The sequence below is a fragment of the Meriones unguiculatus genome, chromosome 10 (genome assembly GCF_030254825.1).
Source record: "Meriones unguiculatus strain TT.TT164.6M chromosome 10, Bangor_MerUng_6.1, whole genome shotgun sequence".
Taxonomy (NCBI): Eukaryota; Metazoa; Chordata; class Mammalia; order Rodentia; family Muridae; genus Meriones; species Meriones unguiculatus.
In genome coordinates, this window is record NC_083358.1 from 51,808,678 (window position 1) to 51,829,084 (window position 20,407).

Here is a 20,407-nt window from a genome sequence, read left to right on the forward strand (position 1 = left end):
GGTATTCTTCAATGACTACAGATTGGGAAACACAGTAGAAACAAGGACATGGACCTGCAGGGAGAGCTAACCTTTCCCGATGGCTCGGCTACCTCCGGGGGTTGCCTGCAGCAGCAGGGAGTAGGCTGCAGGGGATGCCAACAACACAATAAGCTGTACCGGTACTCGGGTCTCACACTGGACAGGACAAGGAGGAGCTTTCTGCCACTTTCAGAGCACCTCACACTGTGGCCCAGGCTAACTCACTTCATAGACCAGGTTGGTCCAGAGTTCTGGATGACTCTCCTAGTACATACGCCATCATGCCTGGCTTCTTGGGTTTGTCAACTATGTTGTGGTTTACATAGGCTTTTCTATTTACCAAATATATATGCTATGAAAATGATAGTACCTTGCTTACTTATTTTACTTTTTACTTCTAGGACATACAGAATTAAAACATTCTCCTCTGGGCTATTCTTGAATAAATGTATCTTAACATAGAGTTGATGGGTCAATTCCCAAACTCAGAGTAATGACATTCTACTAGTAAAGAACATGGGATGGGGCTAGGGTTAGCAGCAAAGGACAATGTTATCCTCTTGCTGAGGCTTCGTTTGGAGTTCCAGCACCAACATGGGCGGCACAGACTCATCCGGCTCACAACCAATTCCAACTCCAGTCCCAAGAGATCCCATGCCCTTGTCAGGCTCACAACCAATTCCTACTCCAGTCCCAAGAGACCCCATGCCCTTGTATGTCCTGAGGGCACCGGGCAGTGCACAGGGTGCAGACATGCAGGCAAAACACCTATATGCATAAAATAATTATTTTTTAAAAGACCAAACGAAGATAATTTTTGTTTTTCCAGACAAGGTTTATCTCTGTAGCCCTGGGCTGTCCTGGACTCAGACTGTAGACCAGGCTGGCCTCAGAGTCACAGAGATCCTCCTGCTTCTGCCTCCCTGAATTCTGGGAAGGAAAATAAAATTTATTTTTCGAGATAGTTTTAAATAAAGCGAAGAAAGGGACCCACTAAGTATAAACTGTACTGCACTGCTCTGGAATGGCTTACGGAAGCACATTGCTTATTATTAATGTAGACGTTCAAATAAATGATGAAAATTAAAGTGTCCAGTACGATTCTTCTGACTATATGATGTGGTCACTGTCTTGGTCTCACAGAGATCCCCCTATCTCCCCAGCAGTCCGCGGATAGGGCATGCAGGCTGCAGTGTGAGTGGGCCGCTGTGAGCTGCATTCATTTCCTAGGGCAGGAGCCAGGGAGTCATGGTGGTTTCAGAGGCCCAAAGGCAGTGGACAAATAGTCCACACAATGGCCTTTGGACCTTTCAGTCATTGACAGGCTTTTCTGGTCACCGGGCTTGAGGCACTCTAGAATTCGTAATGTGCAAAATGTAGTTAACAAAATATTACGTTTTCCCCCTCGGTCCCTCTGTCTCTTCTGTCTTTTGTCTCCTCTACCCCTCCCTCCCTGTCTCTCTCTGTGTCTGTCTCTGTCTTTCTTTCCTTTAAAGGACGTTGTAGACGGGTGCTACGAGTCGAAAGGAAGATAACAGTGTCTGCTGTGCGCACACTGGAGGCCATAACACAGAAAGTCCTCTCCCTATACCTGGGAAATAGTGAACCCCGAGTTGGGGCTCAGATGCTTCGGCGGCGGCGGAATCCCCCGAGGCATCAGCAGGCGGTACATCCGGGTCTTAAGCACCCAGCCGGCTGCTGTGCTCACCTCCAGAGCAGATCCTTCCGGAGCCTAGGACTTGGGAGTCGGAGGCGGGGAGCAAGCCTCCCAGCAGACAAAGGTAGGAGTTTGTGGTCCTGGGCGACCGCCAGGTTGTGAGCAGGTAACCGAGGACAGAAGGAAGGAAAGGAAAGGAGTCAAACTAACCGCTGTTCACTTGGATGAGATCGACGTTGAAAAACCACTTACCCTTCTCTAGAATGAGAATCAAAACTTCCTAAGCTCCAAGAGTTCCTGGAAAAAAAGATGGGCCAGCCTTTTCTAACTTTTGCAAGGCTCCGCCTCGCCGTTACACCTCCTCTGCCGTCCAGTGTCTCTCACCTGGCTCCCGATTGCGCAAATGGAGAAGTTTGGTCCTCTTCGGCCACCGTGGCGGCAATAGGGCCGCGCCCATGGGGAAGAAGAGGTGAGTTCCGAAGCAAAGAGAGCCGGCCCCGGGTCGCTCAGGCATGGACCGCAGCGCAGAGTTCGGCCGATGGAAGGCGCAGAGCCTGAGCAAGGCGGACCTCAGCCGGAAAGGCAGCGTGGACGAGGATGCGGTGCAGGTTGTGGAGCTCCTGAATTCGCGTGAGGAGTTTTTCACCACCAGCTCCTGCGCAGGCCGCATCCTCCTCCTGGACGGGGTGAGGACCGGGCCGGAGCCTGTGCGCGGGTGACCTCCGTTACCTGTGCTCCCAAAGAGTTGTTATCCACCTGGGCCTTTTACAGTCGGCGTTGTAATTCTGACAAGAACCCCCAAGTGATGGTGGAACCAGCTTAAGTGGCAACAGCTAGAAAATTCGGGTTATAGAAGGCTGGGACGTTTGTCTCTAGTCCCGTGGGCCCAAGCTCATCCTCTCTTGAACCGTTCTAAGTCACTGTCATTACTAGATGGGCTTCGCTAACTGCCCCCTAGTGGCCCACTCCATTATTGCACCCCTGGACAGTTTTAGCTCTTAAATGCAACAAGGCTTGTAGGAGATCCTCAAAGCCTCAGGCTGAGATCTCTAACCGATTATTGCAAGTATTGACTGTTAGGGAATTTGCGTGTTCTCATCCTCTTCCTGTCCCACGAGACAACATTTGTTGCATAGGATTTTGTGTTGACGAAATAGGATCACTAATGTTCAGCATTTACTGTGCCTGGCTCACACTGTTCCTTGAAAGTTACCTCATTTTCATTTTATTAATGTTGTTGTATCTAGAGCATGAAAGACCTCACATGTATGGTCACAATTGTTAGGTCCAGCTTGGCTAATCATTTTCTAAAGTCACAGATTAGCAAGGCCTGTCCATGTTTGCATTGCTTCCATTGCTCACGCTTGGGCACTCTTGTCCACAAGCCTGCTGCCCACACCACAGCTACCACTGCCCCACCTGGGTGTTTTCAGGGCTTTCCTAGTAAGTCTTTGAAATACTTTTTTTTTTTTTTCTCCTCCAAACTGTGTTATACATCACAGTGTTAGGCCCAGGGAGAGCCTAATTGCTAGAAAGGCAACTGAGGGAAACTTGGAGGCGGATTGGTGCAAAAGCAAGAGGTTTATTCAGACCATGGCACGATGGGGCCTTCTTACAAGTCAGCAAGGAACAGCAGTGGTGGGTAAAAGCCTTGGGTTTTTAAAGGAAAAAGTATGTGGAGGCATGGGGTTGCAAGCTTGTCAGTACAGAATTGGTTCATTTTAGGCACTCAAGTCACCAGATGTCTAAAGGATATTTGATCTTTAAGTTATACCGAGGATGTCTTATGACATGCAGATTCAGGCTTAGTTGGGGAGAGGGGTGACCATCACATCCTGTGACTTCTCCAAAAAGCAGAGTGAAGAGCTATCTGGGTGAGAGAGTTGTGACCTTCTGGACCGGTTAGCCAAGAAACCCTATCTTGTACTGCCAGTTTGGACAGTACTGTGCAATAGGGAGGAGACCTTGGGAGCAATCTTCTTCAACTGGGAGAAGACCTTGGACACACTGCTTGGCCTAGTTTAACTTTTTTTACAGCAGGGTGGGCCTTGTCCCAATTGCTTCTTCTGTCTGTGTCCTACTGCTTTCTGGAAGAGTGCTGAGAGGACTTAGTTTAACATGGGGTATGAAATTCCTATAAAGAGACCTGTAAAGTTATCTTGTTCCTCTCAACAGTCATTATATATGTATTTGGGGTATATGTATATACCTTTCAAAATAGGATTTTCTTGGCTAAACATCTGTGCTGAAACTTTGTAATTTCTTATTTCAGAGAATCCAAGTTTATGTTGTACTGTATCCTACAACCCTGTCTTCACTTTGACTATCTGCCAGAATTGAACTGTTGTCTCTGGCTTTTAGTGTCTGTCTGTCTTGCTCATGGTCTTCAGTTAGGAATGGCAGCACTAAGAACTGAACTTAGGGCCTCATGAATGCTAAGCATTTGCTCAGCCACCAAGTCACAGCTGCAGCCTCTCCTCCTTTCTCTAGCTTCTAAAACAGGCTCTGTTAGGTGCCTAGGCTGCTCTTGAGCACATTCTGTAGACCGAAGAGGCTTTGAACCTGTGATCCTTCTGCCTCAGCTTCTGGAAGAGCTGTTCTCCTCTAATGCTACCCCTGTATCCACATGGATGAGTCCTGAGTCCTCAAGCGCCAGTCTTCAACCAGATAGCCAAAGAGGTGTGTGTGGACAAGCACAGTACCCACTTAGCAGTGGCTGCTCATTCTCAACTGTCTTAGGATTCTCTCTGAACCTCTTTTACTTTATGTATCTAATACTTTGTTGGTAATCACTTTTACTCTGCCTTATTAGGAAAGAAGGAATGTGACAACTCAGGATAAGCTAAACATAGATAAATCAGAGATGCTCCCAAATCATGGTGTTAGATTCTGTAAATTTGTTAAGTGTAAGCCACTAATTTGGCTCTGAGGTTTATAGCAGCCAGTACAAGGCCAAATACATGTTACTAAAATCTTGTTATGAAAACCAGTTATTCAGGGTACATGCCTGTAAGATCAGATGGCATAGTGTCCTCTAGAGCCCTTGTATATAAGGATATTTTAGAGATACAGTGATCTCCATGTATGTGGTTTTTTGCTTTCACTTTCCTGTATCTGAGGAAAGGATCTGTGTATACCTGTTAGAATTTGCAAATGAAAAATACTTAAGTCAGTGCTGGAAAGCCTTTCCAGATCTCTGAAACATTGGTCCTGGCTTCTTTGCATGTGTGTCTAATATAGAAATCACAAGTATATTTCCATAGTGATGAGGAAAGTGCTCAAAGGAGTGCCCCTCACAGATATCACCAAATGGTGGGTCGTTTGTAGTTATTTTATGTAGTATACTACCCAGGCTGTTCTCCAGAAGGTGCCCCTCTCTTTTTCACTTTGTGTAATCAGATGCTTCTAGCATAAAAGCCCCCCCCATTGTCCCTCCAACAAAAACAAGACCAAATGGGCTTGTGACCCCGTGGTAAGTGTACGCACCTAGCATTCGTGACGCCTTAGGTTCCATCCCGAGCACCACACAAACACAGAAGCAAGCCAAAAACATGTCTGAAGGCACATGAGTACTTTTACTGTTCAAGTCCTAAGTTATTTGAGTTGATTTTCCTCTAGGTTATCTTAACCCAAAACATTGAATTATTTTCAGTAATTTTATGAGTACTGACTTAAGAATGCTCATCATAGTATACAATGCAATGTACTTATTTTGTTAAATATCATAATTAAGTTGTCTGTTGTTTTAGAGCACAAACGGTTCTGGGGTTCAGAAGCAGCACTGTTCCTGGCTACTGGTCACACATAAACCTTGTGTGAAAGATGATGTGGTAAGATTTTAATATGTAAAAATAAACTTTAAAAATCCAGTTTAAATTTATGTGGAAAGACTAGAACAAAACCTTGTATAATTGTAATGGCTGAAAATTATGAATCCCAGAAAGCTTTCGCCACTTGGGCCCTGCTGGGTTGTAGGATGTGATGGTGTGGAAGTGTCCATGTGCCTACCGCTCAGTGCAGCACCCTCTTCAGTAGCAGAGTGTTTGTGCATTTGACATTCATTTCTGTTATTTAATAACTTTGTATCTGGAACAAATTACAGAAGAAGAAGGGGATTGCCTCTGTCGGCATTGCCATTTAATGTTGGAGATAAGTGTACATCATTTACCAGGCTGGCTTCTGGACACCCTCATGGCTATGCTCAGTTGTCTGCTGTCTGAGTCTGCAGTGTTAGGTGAGCATCAGGAAGGTTGTGTTAGGCAGCTACCTTTCCTTCTTGGTTCTTCTAGAAACCCAGTCCCATCGTATACAGAAGAGGTGAAAGGACAGACTGAGAGTGAGGCATGGCTAGTTCCAGTATTCTTGTGTTAAATGAGGAGGGCTCCCTTGACTGTGTCTCCAGGAGCAAGCTGTGTCTCTCCTGCCTGCACTTGCTCCTCTGGTGTAGGTCTCTGCAGCAGCAAGGGAGAACTACCAACAATCCCTGCAGAAAAGACTTCCTTTTCCTAACACTCGTGGACCAGTCGCAAAAGGATTGGTTGTCCTACGTGAACTCGGTGCTTCATGCTAGATGAACTGCTTTTCCTGGACAGGGAGATTGTGAGTGGCAGGGTTGATTGACAGTTCACTAGAATCCATGGTGAGAAGGTGGGAGGGTGCTGCCCACGAATGCCAGGCACACAGAAATAGTAACTGGTATAGATTTTAGCTCAGTTGTAGTATTATGTGTTTACTGTGTACCACTGTATATACTGTACCATCAGGGCAAGCGAGGCCAGAAGGCAGATACCTGCCACTCAGGAAAGACAAGGGTACGTAACTTGCAGTTGCTAAGAACAAAGAGATGTGTTAGGCTCCCACAGTATAATGCTTTACTCAGAGCAGGGACGAGGAGGGCTAAGACCCAGACCCTGGCAAGGAAAAGACAATGTGACCATCCCCTGGTGGAGACCAGACTCCTGCCTGATAAAGCTGCAGGATAGCCCAGAAGGACATTGTAGGATAGGCAACCACTTTGTACTTCCATAAGGGGACCTTGACCCTTACCCTGTGAATCTGCAAAATTATACCTGGTTCTAGGAAACTGAGTTTTACCCCATACAGAGGGAGCAGAACAGTTCTCACTGTGCTCTGCGTTCTCCCTATGTGCCATTACTTCCATGCTTTTGAGCCCGTCCTGTACACAGTACAAAGTTCCTCTGGGGCACACTGAGGAGACATCAGGCCTTTCTGAGTCACAATGCATAATCTGTCTCAGTCTTAACATTTGGCCAGTCTTCCATGTGCAGGCTTTATGTACTACATCTCATAAAGAAAAGTCTGTTGTGGGCTCACATTAAACAGTAGTTTACTTTTGTCAGGAAAGGGGAACTGGAAAAGGCTTAGATTTATGGGGAGACTAGAAATCACGTCTTTAAAGACAATAAGCAAACAGGCCTGATGCGGTGGCTCAGTGGATAAAGGCACTCGCTGCCAAGCCTGATGGCCTGAGCTGATCTCCAGGACCTGTGTGGTATCAGGAGAGAACCAAGGAAAGTTGTCCTTTGATAGGCTCCATAGTGCAGATGTCCCACCCACCCAATAAATCAATAAATATGAGAAAATTTAAATAAGAAAATCGTAAGGTTTTTAATAAGAGAATGCCAAGAAAGCCGGAGAAACAGATATTACAGACAGCCTGTGCTTAGTGGGAGCATTGCTGGGAAAGCAGATGGTGGGAGGTAGAGACAGGTGCACAGGGCAGGGTGGAGCAGCGCCTGACGCTGCCCTTTGCTTCCCTCAGATGGCAGCTCTGAAGGGCACGGCCAGCGATGCTGTTCTGAAGTTTGAACCATTCATTCTCCATGTGCAGTGCCGCACACTGCAGGACGCACAGACCCTGGTAAGGCTTTCTGCCTGCTCTTGAATTTAGACATCTGTGGGTAGAATTAACCTTAAGCTCTATGCCACCTTTTAAATTTGATAGTGGTTTATTCAGCTAATGTTTTGATTTAGTGATTTTCATCTGCTTGATTAGTCTAATCACTTATGTCAAGTGTTAGGATCAGGGACTCCTGTTAGCTTCTGGGAAGGTAAAGTCCGTAACCACACATGGCCACTGTGTTCCTCAGGACCCTGCCTGTGAATTTTGCCGTCCTGTGTCTGGCTGTGTTTTAAAAGGCAACTATGTGGAACTTCATGTTTGAAAGCTCCCTTTTCCGCTTACACCATCTGCCTGCTTGCGCGCAGAGCTGTTCCATCACAGTGTAATTTAGTGAGAGCACTCCACATGTTTCACAAAGCATCTGGATAGAACCGTGTGGGAGCACCTCTCTCACCACCTCTCATGAGGTTCCTGATGCCAGGACAGAAAAAGAATAAAGATGGTTAGGCCTATCACTAGAAATCAGTGCTTCCAAGCAGATTAGAGTGTTCCTAATACAGAGTTTTAGAAGTGAGAAAGGGCCTAGTGTATTCACAGAGCAGAAGGCCAGAATGAAACCATCAGGTTGCTTTCTCAATCAAGTGCCAGTTGCAAAGGCTTGGAGCAGTGTGTTTTAAGAGCCTAGTTCTGCCACAGGCGAGACTCAGCTAGGCCTCTGTGAGTGTGTGGCATGGCCTGAGATGACACAAAGAACATGAGGGGACAGAATCAAATATATTTTAGCTTTGGATTAACAGAATGATGAAGTCAGGGATCGGACAGCCTACAAAGGAGAAAAATGGGGAAGGATAAGTCTTAGTCTGGTCTTTGCACCCCAGTGCCAGGTGATGTCTATAAGTGCAGGAAGCTCAGAGTGTGGGGACCAGGCAGCAGCAGCTAGACCAAGTGTGTGGGTTTGAGACATGCATCTTAATCTGGAGGCCTGCCTGTCGCTACCATGATAAAATACCATGTAGTGAGGCAGTGGGTTGGTAGCGTTGGTTTCTTCTGGGACAAGTCTGTGCCTTACAGATAGGTACCTCCCCCCTTGTCTTCTCATGGCCTTGCCTCTGTGAGTGCACACCACTGGCATCTCTTTTAGGGCAGCTCTGTTGCTGTAATTCCCTGCCCTGATGACCTCATTCAACATTACCAGCATAAAGAACCTTTCTGCAAATGATGATGGGGCTAGTATGTCACAGATGCCTTGAAGACCAGTTCAGCTTTAACACCCAAATGAGGCTGTTTGTGTAGACAGCTGGACTGAGGTTAACAGCGGAGAGATGCCAGTGCACCCTATTTAAAGCCATGTGCCCAGCACTGTGGAGAAAGTGAAGGAACATGGAGCCATTTACAGGTGCCCCCAAAGTGCTGGCTAAGAGGCAGTGCTCTGCAACCTGTGCTCTGTTTCTTCTAGATTTGGATCTGTCTTCTCATCTCCCTCCAGAGTAAACTGCCTGCTCTTCCTAAGCTTACCTTCCCCATTTCTATCCTCAGGTCCAGTTCCCAGTGCTCATCATTGGGGTGATAGGCCGCCCTCTCCTGGCCAGAGCTGTGCTGGAAGTCTGACATGCAGAGCTGACTGCAGCAGGGCCACATGTGTCCCTGCCCAGGAGCACACTCATTGTTGTCCAGTCTGCTGGGCACTAGAGAAAAGGAGAAACCACCCATGGTGTTCTCCCAGAGTGTGTATTTATTCCAGGGAGGGATCTGAGCAGTGGAAGACAGTTTCTCCTGGGTGCTTGCTGTTTAGGGCATAGTTAGGGCACTGTGCTTGAGAGCAACGGGAAGGAGTAAAGAAGGAGTTGGGAGGCTTCCCTGAAAAGACATCTTACAGTGGGATCAAGACACATGAGAAACCAGTAGGCCAGGCAGAGGGAAAGACCTGAAAGGCACAAAAACAAAGACCGCTGTCAGAAAAGGCTTTTGGTGTTCAGAGAGCAGAAGGGAAGCTGGATGAAACTGCAGAAAAAGGCAGGGATGCAGTCATGTAGACCATTCTACCTTGTGTTGGGGTGTCTGGACTCCCTTTTGGCAGGGATATAAGGAGGGCTAAAGGGAGTGGAGGAAAACAGACTCCTGCAGAGGTCTGCGAACATCATGCAGACTTGAAGAGCTTAGAGAGGAGAGAGCTGGGTAGGTGTGAGTTGAAGGTGGAAAAAACAGGAATTATATGTGGGCAGAGGGCTCCAAAGCTAAGGAGCTCACTTTGGAGCCTGACACACTGGATGGGTGGTGGCACCTGTGTGAAAGCCTGGCTGGTCGAGAAACGGGTTTTTAAAATGAGGTGTGGGCTATGCACAAATGGTCTAAGCTGGAAGTGGGACTCACCGACACAGGGCATACACGGGCTGGCCTACACAGGGGATTGGTGACATTTCAGGGGAGCCACTTAGAGCAAATCCTCAGTGCTTCCACTTCTGACATTTGAAGCCAGATCATGCTTTGTGGAGAGACTGCTCTTTGTACCATGGAGTGCTGTGGTAGCATCCCCAGCTAAACTTCCCCTTCACAGCCACCACTGCCCTGCCATTGTGACACTCCAACAACCACCAATATCTCCCGTCACTGCAGAATGCCCCTGAGGAAAACCATTGCAAGTCAAGAACTGCTGAGCTGAGGGAAGGCCTGTGTCTTTAAAGGCCAGTCAGGTCCCTGAGCATCCCCATAGGTTCGGCATGTTGAGACCCATCACTTCTCATGGTTTTCTCTAGGACTGAGAAGGACACCGAGGGAACTTTGTTCTTTCTTAGCAAAAGCACCTCATTTGTTTAACTTTGCTTCTGTCTAACATGGTTCATGTCACCATCACTGTTTCTACCCTCTCTTGGTGACATTTCCAAGCCTGCTCTTGGGTTTGTGTGACAGGCATTATGATGAGGCCTTAAAGCATAGTCCACCCCGCCAAACAAGAATGGTTTTGCAGTTATTTGTTTCTGCCACTTATGGAGCATAACTGAGTGAGGCTAGTTGGCATACCAGAACCTAGGGTGTTGTGTTTTCTTACAGCATTCGGTGGCAGTTGATTCTGGCTTCAGGAACTCTGGCATCACCGTGGGAAAGCGAGGGAAGACCATGCTGGTAAGGTGCTGTTGGCAAGAACGGTTCTGAGTGTGACATGCTGGAGCCCTCTGCTAGCACTCCTGCCCTTTTTCTTGTTCTCAAAATGCCTTCCTGTTTTCTGGTCCCAGACCTTCAGTGGGAAGGCTCTTCCCTAGATAGTAAATCCCGAGTTTGGATTTGTCTGTGAGTCTCTGTTTTATACCAGATCTCTATTTACCTTGAACCTGCTCCTTTCTCTGCGGCCCCATCCTGAGTCATCAGGGGGTGATGGAATAAGCGTGGTTGTGCAATGCAGAGCCTTGTAGGCAATCCATAGTGACAACCTCCTGACCACAGCTATGCTTTACGAACTTGAGCTGAGTGCCTTAGTCTCTGTGCTTGACCCAGAGGTCTAGAAGACGGCACTCCTGGAGCCAAGTCCAGCCACGGGGAGCCCTTCTACTCTCTACTCCACCCTCTGATTAATGATTGGATACTGTGAGATCAGCAAAGTCAAGGGTGTTTGTTACCTGCCCCTCACAGAAAAAGCCTGCCACATGATCCCAAGGTTCTTAAATCCTACATTCTTCTGTCCTTTCCTGGCCAACTCAATCCATAGTAAGTTTGCCCAATTCTGATCTCCTATGATGTTTACCATTTGCACAGCATATATTGTATTTGAGCAGTGTCAAATTCCTGCTATTATTGCTCCCTTGACTATTTCTATTTTTCACAAATAGCCTATTTCCCAAATAGAGGTGGCTTACAAAGAGCTTAGGAAGCATGACTGAACAGTAAATGAAAGCCTTCACTCCATGTGTGTGCGGTACATAAGGGACGGCACGGGGTCTCCTCGCCTGTCTCTCCCTTTCCCTTGTTTCGGTCGTCACTGCTCTGATCATATCTGCCTCTGTGCCTTTGTCAGCCAGGCCCTGGCCCCAGTCCCTGAGCCAGCACTCAGCGTCCATCTCCTCATTTCTAAGACTGTCTCCTGGTGGCTTCTGAGAGCTCTTGTCCTGCCTTCCCAGTCCCCTACCAATCCTGTCAGAATCTCTCCCTTTAAATCGACGGGGTCTCCCAACCTTTTCCCTGATACTCAGGGCCTTAACTACTGGTGTGTGTGTGTGTGTGTGTGTGTGTGTGTGTGTGTGTGTGTTCCAGCCATGTAGAAATGTTCTACCACTGTGGCTGCTCTGGCTAGAACCTTTGCTCTCTGTTTTTATGTCTGATGAAATTGTCCTTGTCCCTGGAAATTCCAGTCATATGCTGGCTTTGGTGTGGATCTGAGCCCACCAGTACATTTGCCATGTTATTACCATTTTTCATTTATGTGTGCATGTACATGGATTCATATGCTTCTTCTCTTGTGACATCCAGGTTGCACTGTGATTCTGTGTGGTTGTTTATTTCCTTTTCTAAGTGTGAGCTCTTAAAGTTGGGCACCAGGCTTTGCACTGTCATGGCGTCAGAGGGGCTCTAAAAAAATTCAAGCACGACTTTCCATTCTTCAATACAAGCGGGGTTTAGGGTTCTTCTGCTGTGCTAACCCCTTTCTGCAGCTTTTCCATGCACAGAGATGTGCTGAGTGCTTCCTGGACAGTTATGAGGTCAGCAGCCCAGAGCACTAAACAGGCAGCCAGACTGCACGGTGGAAGAAGCACGGTTCCTGCTTCCTTGCTCTGCTCCAGCAGATGCCCAAACAGACTCTGGCTTTTCCTGATGTTTCATTCATTTTTTTTTTTTTAAATGTGTGCTAAAGCTTTTGACGCTATAGTGAGACGGAAATTCTTTGGTACTATCTATGTCTCTGAAAAACAATGTCTAAAACGCTCTTCTTGAGAAGAAACTGCTGCACTTGATGAGACCTTTGATTGGTTTGCATTGGCTAAATTATATCAAATCAAGAGCCTACGTGCTATAATGGAAGTTAGCTGTTCTGACGAAGCCCTGACTGGAACCCCTGTCTCACTGTCATCGGTGGCTCTGTCTTCATGTCTGAACTGCTTTTTTCTTCTAGGCTGTCCGGAGTACACATGGACTTGAAGTTCCGTTAAGCCATAAGGGAAAACTGATGGTGACAGAGGAGTATATCGAGTTCCTGTTAACTATAGCAAATAAGAAAATGGAGGAAAACAAGAAAAGAATTGGAAGGTACAGATAATTCTCTATCCCCACGTTCTCCGCATGTGCCTATATCATTCTTGAGAATAAGACACACACACACTGCGATGGGCACTAGGATTACAGAGGGAGCCTTTGCAGAGACACCGAGCATGTGACCACCAGGAGCACTACTAAAGACAGTCCTCGCTGGGCGTGAGTGCAACAGCATGGGAACAGGCTGCAGGAAGGTTTTGTGCTCACGGCCTTGGTGTTGCCCACACTCCTTTTCAGTCTTGTGGATCTGAGACCCCAGGCTAGCTCAGCAGCCAGCTGTGGGGAAAATCTGGATTGCCTCATTGGCCAGCTAGAAGGGGCCGGACTTCAGTCTCGTCCCTCCACTCTGGTCCCTCTGCTGTGCCCCCTGGCAAGCAGACTAGCACACAGCTCCTTCTAACTTTTTCTATAAGTACTGCCGTTCGTGTGTGCATGTGGTGCCAGTGATGGCCTCAAGGCACACTGCATCGTGTGTTTGTGTGTGTGTGTGTCCATGTGCACATATGTGTGCCAGTGTATGTGTATGCATGTGCTTGTGTGTGCGTGTGCACGTGTCCTTCCAAAGCACAGTCGTGGAGGTCTGTGGCTTACATGGTGTAATCACATGGGCAGGCTCAGGCCTTGAGACGTGTGTGGCAAGTGCTGTTAACCGCTGAGCCATCTGGCCGTGGCTCACCAGCCCCAGCTATGCGTTTCCAAGCTGCAGGTGACTGTGACTGGGTTTTCTAAGTCACCTTTTGATATACTGTGCTTTTTTCCTTTTCCCCACACTTCTGGCCATCTCCTAGTGCATCGCGGCCTACAAAACTCTTCAGTCAGTCATTTCTTTCTGCACCTTCCCTGCCTGTCGTATTCAGGACCTGTGCAGCGCCCCTCACGCTGCTCCCAGAGCGGGGTAGACAGGGCTTCCCACTCATCTAAGTGGGCCTCCGCACTGGTGTCAGCCGTGTCCTTGAACCCATGGCTTCCTTCCCTGGCTGCCTGGAGCCTTACCTACCTAGCGGTGTCACCTGCAGCTGAGACCAGCGGAAGCCCATCCTCTGTTGTCCCTGTGACCCTGAAGCCTAGAATTCCTCGAGTGAATGGCGCCTCCCTGGGGAGTAGTATGACCTGCACCAGATCAGAAGCAGGAGGCTGATTCCGAGTGCACAGTGGCCATCTCAGCGCCGAGCTGATGCCTCCTGTTTTAGGGAGACCATTGTGAGTCCATCCGTCATGAGTCCCGGCCTCACAGTATGATGTTCTATTCTAACCCATGCTGAACGGTCAGGCTAGCAGCCGCAGCTGCAGAGCCTCACTGCCCAGCAAACCACCAATGCTGAGCCCCACGCGGACACTTGCAGCCAGCTCCACAGCTCACTGTCTGCCTGTCAGCAAGCCCCAGGGGCTGTTGTGGGAGGGAATGCAGGCAGCAGCGGTTTAGTTTCTCTCTTTTCTGCCCTGAATTTCAACAAGATTATAAATATAGCCCAAGATCAACTAACTAGACACCTGGTGAAGTTAATTGGGCCACGCTCACCAACCATAAAATCAAATTATGGCTTAAATCCATTGACTCAAAAATGTGTTTTGAGATGATAATCTGCATGCCCCCGTCAAGAGAGCAGGCTCATCATATAAAATCAGGAAAATTAAAGAAGGGGAAAAGTGTCTTAAGATGCTGATTACGAGATCGTGTGTGGATTCAGAGCACAAGCGCATTACAGCTCCTCTGGGGACATGAGCCAACGCAGGCGCAGAGCTCCTGGTCCTACGCGGAAAGGCCGGCAGTGTGAGGGGGAGCATGGGAGGGAGGGCTATCTCATCAAGATCCAGACAGGGAAAAGAATCAGGGGTCCTGGCCCATCAACCACACACAGCTCAGCAGCACGACATTTAAGAGAAGAGTTAAAGTACTTCAAAGTACTTGCATGTGTACAAGTTATATGTGTGTGTAGGTGTGGTGTATGTGCGCATGGCATATACAAATGTGTGAGGAGTGCATACCTATTTGTGAGTGATGCATGTGTGTCTGGTGCACATACGTCTGTGTGAGTGGTGTATGTGGTATTTGGTGAGTACACATGTGTACAAACTTGCATATGGTTGTGATATATTGTGTATGTGGTGTCTGCACATGTGTGTAGGTGTATGTTTGTGTGCTATGTGTGTGCAAGTGTTCCTATGAATGTGAAGTCCTGGCCATGCCCTATCACTCTCTGCCCTGTCCCCATGAGACAGGGCTCCTCCCTGAACCTGGAACTAGGGCAGCAGCAGAAGGTCCTGGCAGCCCCGCATCTCTGCTTCTCACAGGCTCTTGAAAGGCTCACAGTCAGCTTCCGAGCCTTGTGTGTGGGCGCTGGCATCTGAAGTCGGTCCTGATGCTTCTGCAGCAAGCACGGTTTCCTGCTGAGCCATCACCTCAAACCCTAAAATAATTTTAATAAATGAAATTAGAGAAGGAGCAACCCACCCACAAAATCTTCACACAAAATTTACCCTGCTTTTAGATGTGCAGGGATAAAGACAGAGCAGATAGAGCAGAGACTGAAGGAATGCCCAACCAATGCCTGGTCCAACCAAAGGCCCACCCTATCGGAGAGTGCCAACCCCTGACACTATGAAGGATACTCTGCAAAGAATGTAGATAGGAACCTAGCATAGCTATCCTCTGAGAGGCTGTACCCAGGAGCACATCAAAACAGATGCCAAACATTGGGTGATGCTTAGGGAGTCTCGTGGAAAAGTGGGAGGAATGAGAAAAGGGCCTGGAGGTGATGGGAGCTCCACAAGAAGACCAACAGAGCCAACTAACTAGGGCCCAGAGAGCCTTGCTGAGACTGAAGCATCAAACAAGGACCATACATGAACTGGGCCTAGACCGCCCTACAAATATGTAGCAGATGGACAGCTTAGGCCTCATGTGGGTCCTCTAGTAAGGGAAGTGGAGACTGCATTGGACAGGGACTTACTTTCCAGTTTTTTGATCACTTCCCCCTGCCTTGCTAAGACACAGGGGAAGAGGACATACTCAGTCCTGATGCAACTTGATATGCCGGGCTGGGTGGGAAAGGGAGTTCCCCTTTTCTGAGGAAAGGGGAAGGAGGGCGGGGTTAGGAGAGAAGGAGGGATGGATCTACAACAAGGATGTAAAGTGAATAAAAATAAATAATTTTTTAAAAATAGATAAAAGGTCATATTCTTGCTTGTGAAAAATAGTTCCCATGCCTGCTTCTCTGTGGGGAGGGACTCAGCCAGCAGAACAGCCGAGCCCACAGCGTCTGGAGCCAGGCACGGAAGTCCTGGGGAGCATGGCCTGCTTTAGAAAGAGACAGGGACTGACAGACACCATAGATATTTCATACGTAACGATTTCCAGGTGGAAAGCTCAGTTTGTAGATCTGTCTCTGGCTGCAGGAGGAAGGGTGTCTCTGTCTATTAATATGAGATCAGGACCTGGGTCTGATGAAGCCATATGACGCTGAGTAGAAAGAAATTAACCAAGTTCTTCTTTTCATCAACTGTGTAATAAAATATTAAATAAAACAGAAGAAAGGACTGAATATATTGGCATATAATATTGTTAAGAATAAAGAAATGAGAAAGGCAGAGTAACTGAGTCTGTTTCCAGTGGTTGATCTTTTTAAATCTTTTTTACTGTGGTAAAATATGTGTAACAGAAGTTTATGTGCCGGTGGCATTACGTGCATTCACACCATCCATCTCCAGAGGCTTCATCGTCCTGAGCAGAACATGAACCCTCTGAGCACTAGCCACTCTGTTCTGCAGCCCTCTGAACACTTCCTTCCCTTTGTGTGTGAGCTTGACTCTGCCTGCTGGCTGCATGTGAGACTGTGCAGCTGCTGCTGTGTAGCTGCTCGTGTGCTCTCGGTTGTGATGTGGTGGTGGTTGTGCTGCAGTGCTGAGGATTGAACCTTAGCCTTGTGCACTGAGCTGTGGTCTCCTGTCCTACAGCATCAGTCATTTTTCCTTTACAAACTGGCAACACCCCGTTGTGCTGTTTCCCTGACCCTCTGCTGATGGACAGCTGAGTGGTTTGCGGCTTTCACCTGTGTGAATGCTACTGCTCTGAGCACTGCCCTCCAGACACACACTCACCACAGCCCCAGTTCTGTGGGATATGAACTCACACTTAAAGTAGCACGTGAGTCTGCGTATAACGTCCTGCCATCCACAAGAACTTCACATCTTGCGATGTGAGCAGCCAGGAGAACTCAGAGCTCTGCCCTTGCAAACAGTGGCAAGGTGGGCTGAGGCAGCCCTCAGTATGTCTCCTTTTGTGTTCCCTGGTGCTCAGCATGTGCTCTCTATCTACCTATCGTCCTTACACGGCTGTTCATGTCTCTTGTCCAAGTTTTAAATGGATGCAGGACTCCTTTACACTGGAGGTTCAAGAGATGTGTGATTGACACACACTTTCCATGGTCTCTGGGTGTCCTTTCCACTATCAGCAGTGTCTTTAGGGGCAAAACAGCTTCAGGTTCTTAGGAAGCTGTTCTCTTCTTGTTGTTGCCAGTTTGGGGTGTTATGCCTAAGAAAGCAACCTTCTCCAGATTCAGTCTGGTGACGTTTCCCAATTCTTTGGTTCGTTGTTTTGTTTGTTTCATAGTTTGGTTCTTGCACGCAGGTCTTTGCAGGTGTTTACACTAAGCAGGAGGTGATTCTAACACTGGCTAGTGACTGAGTCAGCCAAGGGCTGGTGAGACCATTTCTGTCCAGATCAACTCTCAGGGAACTCCACATGAGATGAGAACGCCGCAGCTGTCCAACCCAGTGCTGCCCTCATCTCTCCAGCCCACAGTGTGTCCTCATCTCTCCAGCCCACAGTGTGTCCTCATCTCTCCAGCCCACACAGTGTGTCCTCATCTCTCCAGCCCACACAGTGTGTCCTTATCTCTCCAGCCCACACAGTGTGTCCTTATCTCTCCAGCCCACACAATGTGTCCTCATCTCTCCAGCACACAGTGTGTCCTCAGCCTCTCCAGCTCACACAGTGTGTCCTCATCTCTCCAGCCCACAGTGTGTCCTCAGCCTCTCCAGCTCACACAGTGTGTCCTCATCTCTCCAGCACACAGTGTGTCCTCATCTCTCCAGCTCACACAGTGTGTCCTCATCTCTCCAGCTCACAGTGTGTCCTCATCTCTCCAGCCCACAGTGTGTCCTCATCTCTCCAGCTCACAGTGTGTCCTCATCTCTCCAGCTCACAGTGTGTCCTCATCTCTCCAGCCCACTGTGTGTCCTCATCTCTCCAGCTCACAGTGTGTCCTCATCTCTCCAGCTCACAGTGTGTCCTCATCTCTCCAGCCCACACAGTGTGTCCTCATCTCTCCAGCCCACACAGTGTGTCCTCATCTCTCCAGCCCACACAGTGTGTCCTCATCTCTCCAGCCCACACAGTGTGTCCTCATCTCTCCAGCCCACACAGTGTGTCCTCATCTCTCCAGCCCACACAGTGTGTCCTCATCTCTCTAGCTCACACAGTGTGTCCTCATCTCTCCAGCCCACACACTGTGTCCTCATCTCTATAGCCCACACAGTGTGTCCTCATCTCTCCAGCCCACACACTGTGTCCTCATCTCTCCAGCCCACACAGTGTGTCCTCATCTCTCCAGCTCACACAGTGTGTCCTCATCTCTCCAGCTCATACAGTGTGTCCTCATCTCTCCAGCACACAGTGTGTCCTCATCTCTCCAGCCCACACAGTGTGTCCTCATCTCTCCAGCTCACACACTGTGCTCTGGCTTGCAGGACCCCTGAAGTTAACATAGTGTCCCATATATGTCATAAAGGTCATGAGCAGTGAGAGATGGTCTTTAGAAACACAGGGCTTCAAAGATGAGGGACTGTTAGCTCACTGTGCACCTAGAAGATGGCTAAGGGGACCCCTGGATGGGCCCTGGTGGGTGTCATAAGAAGGTGCCTGTGGTGGGAGGAGCAGAATGGTAAGAAGGCAAGCAGCATACAAAGGTGGAAACACAGCAGTCAGCTGGAAGTGGGCGTCTGAATGGTTGGCTGAATGGTTGGTGCTGTTCTTAAAGAGCTGAAAACACATTTTACAGTTATAATAGCAAAGAAAATTGTAATTGATTTTATAAGGTTAACACAGGACAGTGTCATACTTAAAAAACAGGTCAGTTGTAGGTAAATTTCAGTCATTCAGTTTCCCTCACGTAACCACATATTTAATTCTTTTACAGGTTTTATAACTGCCTACAACATGCTATGGAAAGAGAAACTATTTCAAACTCACATTCCAAGATCAAAGAGAAGAAGAATCCATGTTGTACTCGTAAGAAAGGGAGTCAGGGAAAAGCACACGACCTGCCTGTTACTGAAGACAAAGAAAAGGAACTTGAAGGTGGCGATGGCCTTGAACTCAGGCTCTTCTTGGGAGATGACTGAGGCCTGGCACAGTTCCGTCCCTGGCACACCCTGTGAGGCTGCTCTTCATAAGAGCGTCAACCTTGCAGGAGGCAAGAGCCAGCTTCCCTCTGTTTTAGAGAGACTTTAAACAGCCTTTCAAGGTGTCTTTGTGCATGTTCACTCTCTGAAGACTGCTTTTAAAGCATCTTAGGAGTCACTCCACAAACTTCCTGGGTCTGTTTGTGTGAAATAGGAAAAGCAAGATTAATTCCCTTCTGAGGTAGCCTCAGCATCATTTGAGTAGGAACCCTGGGAACAACCTCACCCTAACTTCCAGCGTTTTTTAGGGGAATGAGTAGGTACCCCTGATACCATCTCCATCGTTACATTGCTGTTTGCATGGCCAGACAGCCTGGTTCACAGCTTGAGCCTTACACAATGGTAGCACTCTTGAAGCTGTGAGCTGCACATTAGGTAAGCTTGTGCAGCTTCCCTGCCACTCAGGGAATTGGAGCAGGGGAAGGAAACAGTTTTAGAATGTATGGGGTATGGCTTCTAAATTACCGAGTAAGATCTGAATGATCTTCCAGGCATATAGATGGAAGGAGTGAGAAGTCAAGGAAACAGCCTAAAAGAGAGCAGTGCAGCCAGCGTGCGGACGGGCACCTGAGCTGGGTGACCTGCCCTGCAGGTTTTAGCCTCTGAACTAGAAGGAAACTTCTGCTTCTCCCAGGCCCGGGCAGCCATTCGCTCCCACAGTTTAACCCTCCACACTATGCAAGTAACTGCTTAGTATTCTAAAAGTCAGGCCTGGTGAGAAGCAGGAAGGGAAGCTAGGTGGGCTTGTGGTTCTGAAGTTGTGGACCAGAGAACAACCAAGCTACAGCCAAGCAGATGTTTCATTTGGCTCACAGGAGGTCGCTTTTCCTACTTGGGTCAAGATTTTAAAATAAAATGAGCTTACAGTTGATGTAAACATGCATCTGTAGGGTTTTTGTTTTGTCTGTTCCCTTTAATTGGAAAACTTGGCTTGTGGAAAGCTCACGTCCACGTGCTGCTCAGCCAGCCACATTCACCATAACTTTAAAACAGTCATCCAGTTCACCTCAGACCCTCCCCACTGCTGGCTCTCTGACAGGCACAGTACCACTGTGACACCTCATTCATGCCTGTGGGTGTCAGTCTCTTGTGACAAGCCCTGGCTAGACATCGGAGAGAAATAAACTAGGTTATTGTGTTAGCATATCATGTGACAAAGAAGATCA

The 20,407-nt window shown here is 48.0% G+C and overlaps 2 protein-coding genes across 8 annotated transcripts in view; one reads left to right on the top strand and one right to left on the bottom strand.

Moving 5' to 3' along the window:
- The window catches only part of Cryz (crystallin zeta), a 31,868-nt gene extending 29,682 nt beyond the window's left edge, over nt 1-2,186 (bottom strand). For 2 of the 6 annotated variants that reach the window (XM_021626755.2, XM_060392451.1), the window contains exon 1: nt 1,931-2,070. The gene's annotated coding sequence lies outside the window, so the exon portion shown is untranslated. Of the gene's footprint in view, nt 1-1,612; nt 1,901-1,930 lie in introns of those variants that run through there. The other 4 variants (XM_060392454.1, XM_060392456.1, XM_060392453.1 and 1 more) reach the window with 4 other exon arrangements.
- A 4-nt stretch (nt 2,187-2,190) lies between these two features.
- Nucleotides 2,191-20,118, top strand: Tyw3 (tRNA-yW synthesizing protein 3 homolog). 2 transcript variants are annotated; one of them, XM_021626758.2, is made up of 6 exons: nt 2,191-2,364; nt 5,428-5,508; nt 7,461-7,559; nt 10,590-10,661; nt 12,640-12,773; nt 18,977-20,118. In XM_021626758.2, exons 1-6 carry the CDS (start codon nt 2,191-2,193, stop codon nt 19,179-19,181), a joined length of 765 nt encoding a protein of 254 aa, XP_021482433.1. In that variant the 3' UTR covers nt 19,182-20,118. The 2 variants fall into 2 exon arrangements, with proteins under 2 accessions (XP_021482433.1, XP_060248441.1); XM_060392458.1 differs by lacking the exon at nt 7,461-7,559.
- The last annotated feature ends 289 nt before the right edge of the window (nt 20,119-20,407 follow it).